We start from the raw sequence: 5211 nt of genomic DNA, 5'->3' as shown, positions 1-5211 counted from the left end.
ATGGAGGAATCGAGGGATGAACATGCTGAAAAAGGACAAAACGGTGTTGGGGGCCGGGGGGTCCACCTTGGTCTGATTAAGGAGATTGAAGGAGAGGGAGTCCAGGTACTGATAGCCAAATTGAGCCATGGTGTTTTGGAGGGCGTAGAGGGACGCAGGGAGAGCGGCAACACGGAGGCTTTCTCTGGAGGGGGGGCAGGGGGAGGGTGACAGGGGGATGAGCAGGGGCCAAGGCCGGCAGATAGATCCAAAAGCCAGAAAATGAGAAATTTAGCGAACACATATGGCGACTGGAAGGAGGAAGGATGAGGAGGAGGGAAGAGGGGGAGAGCGCAGGCAGACAGAGAAGGGACGCCTGATTCAGTGCCTCGCCTACCGCACTGTCCATGTCGCCCATAGTTTGGCTCGGCTGTCCTTAGTCTCGGTAACCCAGAGCCCTAGGGCGCAGAGGAGGATCTTGACGCTTTCGGTGGCCATAACCACGAGCATCTTGGGCAGGCTCGTGGGAATGAAAGCACGGACCAAGAGAGGCTGGAGGCCGAACTGGAGGGCTAGGAGGGACCTGGGAGAAGGGAAAGGGAGGCGGAGAAGAATCAAGGGGCGTGAACTATGAGCCCTTAGAAGAGGGTGCCTGCGAAGAAAGGGCGCTGTGAATTATGTCGCACGTCCCCGTGACATGTCGGGTCTACATTCGTCCTCGGACCCCTCCCCGGCGTAAACGTCCCAAATGTTGCACGCACATGTAAAAATATCCCGACTGAAAGACACTGCCGGTACGAGACACCGATGAAGTTCTGTGTCCTCGTGCTCTGCGGGGGGGAGAAGGTGTCGAGCGGGGGGCAGGGCGGCGACGGCGGGGGGGAGAGGGGGAGGAGGCAGAAGACGGGGATGGCAGGTTCGTAGCTCCAGCACTCATCCTATCAATTGACCGCGATGAGTTCGAAGGACGCGCAGGAGATGATCTTGTGCGCGTGGTGGTCGAGAGGAAGTGTCCTGAGGAAAAAGCGGGTGGGAGAAGAGTTGCAGCGATGTAGGTGGGGAGGTTTGCGCTGTGGTACAGGTGTCGTGCATCGCGTCAAGAAGGAATTTTATCGTCTAACACTCAAAGTAGAATTCCGCAATACGAACAAAACACTACTTCCGTCTCAGTTTTGTTGAAAGCCACCCTGAGCGCGAGCACTGGACAAGGCAGGACTATTGGGGATAAGTGGCAGGGGAGATAATGGAGTCACTGGTTAGAGCGAGCTTGTCCGATCGCCCAGTGCCCCCCTCCAACGTACAACTCCAGAAAGGTATTTGCACCGAGGCTGGCGTCTTCCTCGCACTTCCACCGGTGGTGGCGGTTGAGAAGGCAGGAGGGAGGGTTCAGTAGGCGCTGGGGGGTATTACAATGGGACGAGAGTGGTAATAGCACGCGTGCGAGCATTGGCTTAGGGCCTGGAAAGGGACAGGGGAGTATCCTGTCTCAGAGTCTTCAAATGAGACGCGGAATTCTTGCACCAAGGTTGCCTTTGTCCTTGGAGGCCGCATTCCCGATGCGAATACGATAAAATAGCGCGAAAGAGCCTTCCCACCTCAGGCCATGGCCTTTCACGTGTCGTTGTCGCCCTTTCTTTTAAAACTGTGCCAAAGTGGAAAGGGTAGCGCTGCTCATCTCCCAGAGGCTGGAGCTTGCTTGTCTGGCGGGGTTAGGAAGACCTCGTGGATCCCGAAACCCGAGGGAAACTCATAGCTCGACCTCTCTCCTCCCATTTCCCCATACTGACATTCTGACATAGGTCTGGTACCTATACCTGTACTTTTCAGATGTCTCTGCGTGTCTGGATCGCCGCGGGTGTGGCCTGCTCGCTCGCCTCTTTGGCTACAGCGTTCCTACCTCCTTCCCTCTCTTGTCGCGCAGGTACGTAACTTCCAGGAAACTGGACAGGTGTCTGCGGTGACCATGTAGATAGAGAGAGGTGTAGGCGTGCATAAGGGTAGGAAATAACACGGGAACATTTGACATCCGATACTCCTGGCTTCCGTTACGCGATCCGCACGCTGATCCCGTCCTGTCCTCCGCGACAGGGACCTCGACTTTCCCCTCTCTGACAGTCAACAGGAAAGCCCTCGCCGCGCCCTTAACGGCTACAAAGAAGGAAAAGACAGCATGGGACGCGGAGGAGCAGTACGAGGTGCTGCCCGAGGATACCTTCATCCTGCGCCCCGATGTCAAGGTGAGGAATGTGTGAAAAGGAAGGAGCAGAGTGCCTGGTCGGGTAGGACTAAATCGAATGCATGTGCTTGCTGGGGAGGAAAGGTTTGATCGCCCTAGGGCTCCTTTACTGATATCCTCATCGCCTCTCCCCCTGGCTAGGACTACGCGAAGTTGACAGAAGAGGAGATGGCGGCCACAGAGTCCGTTGGCAGCACGGCACCCGACCAAAGCCATACTACTTTTGTCCCAAACTCGCATCCCTTCGCGCACGCGCGCCTGTTGAACGTGGTGGTGAGTGGCTGGGGGGGAAGAGAGGAGGTTGATAGGAAGGGGATGGCATGCGTCAGGAGGGCGCGCGAAAGACGGAATGGGAAGAGGAAAGGGTTACAATCCTGTGCGAGTAGTCTGCGCGTTGCACAGTCTTTCAGCGTTTATATTGGCAGACACTTGCGCGAGGCTCGAGGAAACTAAATTTCATGTCGCTCTTCCCCCTTCCAACTTGTTCTCGTTCCCCCTCCCTCTCCCTCTCTCCCTCCCTCCCTCCCTCCCTTCCTCTCTCTCTCGCGCTCCTTCAGTGCCGTGTCGCCGACTTGGAGAAAACTGTCAAGTTCTATGAGGCCCTTGGCATGATCAACCTCAGGGAAAAAGTCACGCCCGAGTACTCCGCCTCCGTCATGGGCTTCGGGTGCGCTTGAGGGTTAGAGATGGAAGAGAGGGGAGGAAGAAGCAAGGGGGGGGGAAAGCGCTTTGGAGCGCTCCACATCAGAATATTTTGCCAGGAAAAGGCTGTCAGATGCTTTTTGTCGGCACTTTGCCTACGTTACTCGCCGAATAACCCAATTTTATCCCCTCGCGGTCCTTCCTTCCTTACAGCTCGGAGGAGTACGGGCAGAACGTGGCGCTCCAGTTCGTACAAGACTCGAGCCCCGTCTCGCTTGGCGATGGCTACGGCGGGTAGGACAGGGGGCAGAGGGTGGACAGGGAGGAGGGGGTGGTGGGGGTTAAGATGGAGGCAAGGGTGTGTTAGCTTTGGTAGTGAAGATGGTGGGGACGGACGTGGATAGGAGAGCAGGGGACGATGAAGATATTCTGGTGGTGACTTGGGCTCTTGCGAGAAGAGAGCGGTAAAGTACAGAGGCGACTAGGGGGCAGAAAAGCGAGGACAAAAGGATGCGGGAAGGAGGAAGAGTAGGCAGGACCCTCAATCCAGGGCGGGGCGGTGGTAGCCCTCCAGGATTCATTGACCGAGGACCGTGGTTGGAGGTCGGAGTGCGCGCAGGTCATCATGAGTAATGACCAGACCGCTCGACTCTCCCTGCATACTTTTCATTTTCCCTTCTCATCCTCCTTCCTTCCTCCCTCCTTCTCTCCCTCCTTCCCCTCCTTCGACCCAGAACCACGTTCCTAGTGCCAGACGTGCAGAAAGCCGTGGCCAAGGCGACCGACGCGGGCGGAAAAGAGCTCAAGGCCGTGGCGACCGTCGAGTTTCCGGCCACGCAGGTCCCCGACCAGGTGCATGCCCCGCCTTCCCTCCCTCCGTCTAGCGCCTTTTCTCTCTAGCCTCCTGCTCGCTTGCCCCATCTACCCCTTTGTGCAGCCCTCCTCCTGGTCCTCTCTCTTTCAACGCGACTAGCTCTTGATGTGCCTAACTGTTTGGGCCTGAAAGTCAGCCTTTCTGGCATCAGCTTCTTTGTTCTCTGCTCTCAGCTCTCAGTCCAAAGGCAACAAATGGCGAGACGCAGAAGCCGACGCCTGCTGAGCCCTCACCGCTCTTTTTCCTCTCCTCTCCGCTTCCGTCTTTACCCCTCTAGGACGCGCAGGAAGTGAACACTGAGGTAAAAGCCGTGGTGACAGACCCAGACGGATACAAGGTGCGACTGAAGGCGATTCCGGAAAATAAGCTTTGGCGCGAGGGAGGGAATGAGGGAGGAATGGGAAGAAACGTGACAGGGAAGGAGGGAGGAGAGAGAGAGAAAGAGAGAGAGGGGCCGGGTCGGCACATCTTATGCCGACAACCAAGGATCCAACGACTCACTTCCTTGTCGTTCCCGCTCTGGTTGCCTGTCTTTCTCGCCCTCAGGTCACCTTCATTCAAGGCGAGAGCAAGGACGTCCTCTCCTCTGTCACCCTCCGCGTGTTCGACACAGAGAAGGCCGTTGCCTTCTACAACAAGCTCGGTGCGCGTTTCCCTCTCCTCCTTGTCCTTTCCTTTGCTTGCTTGCTCCTCCAACAGTATTTCTATAGAAGTCTTTAGAGATTGACCCAGACCCGCTCACACGCCACGCATTGCGCCCTCTCATGCCCCTCGCAAATATCCCTTTCCCTTGCGCTCCCTTTCTCCTCCGCCTCTTCTCTCTTAGGCATGAAAGTCCTGAAGAAGCACGCAAATGTACCGCCAGAAACCAGCATATCGACCTGGGTGGGCTACGATGACGACCACATCTACACGATGGGCTTTGTCCACGAGAAACTCAAGCAGCCCCAGTTCCACATGATGCGGGTGCCCGCCACCGCCCTCCTCCTCAAGTGCGTCCCTTCCGTGCTTCCTCCCTACATTCCTCGTTACAATCTCTCTTACTCCTTGCGCGCTCTCCCCAAGTACTTGATCTCTTCCTCGTCGACCTTCGGCTTCGATTACACCCCTTGACCGCCCAAGGCGCCTGCTCCCTCAAATCCGTCTCAACTCCATCCTGCTTGTCTCTATTTCCTCTTCCTCCTTTCAGTTACGAGTATGACTCTCAGCCCGTGAAGACGGGCAACAGCCTGGCGCAGATCGTGGTGGGCACCAACAAGGGAGTTAAGACAGCGCTTGACTCCATCGCTGCCGAAGGTAAGAAGCAGGGAGAAACAACACAGAGAAAGAAGGGGGGGGAGAAGGATAGAGTCAGAGAGCAAAGAGGTGTATAAAGAGATGTGTAGTCGTAATTGAAAGCGAGACGGAAGTCTGCCAGCATCGTTGCATTTTGCTTGCGGAGGCGTGCCTTTGAAGAGTAAATCTTATTCCGCGCCGTCGC

General features: G+C 56.4%; 1 protein-coding gene across 1 annotated transcript; it reads right to left on the bottom strand.

The window, feature by feature from the left end:
- Nucleotides 1-372: 372 nt before the first annotated feature.
- On the bottom strand, nt 373-916 carry NGA_0559400 (uncharacterized protein; the record flags this gene model as incomplete). The annotated part of the gene is made up of 2 exons (XM_005855864.1): nt 373-562; nt 741-916. The coding sequence occupies 2 exons, from the start codon at nt 914-916 to the stop codon at nt 373-375; spliced, it is 366 nt and encodes a 121-aa protein (XP_005855926.1).
- Between the last annotated feature and the right edge of the window lie 4295 nt (nt 917-5211).

The sequence above is a fragment of the Nannochloropsis gaditana genome (assembly GCF_000240725.1).
Source record: "Nannochloropsis gaditana CCMP526 unplaced genomic scaffold scaffold080, whole genome shotgun sequence".
Classification (NCBI taxonomy): Eukaryota; class Eustigmatophyceae; order Eustigmatales; family Monodopsidaceae; genus Microchloropsis; species Microchloropsis gaditana.
Note: the sequence above shows the minus strand (reverse complement) of the source record. Positions and strands in the feature narration are given on the sequence as shown.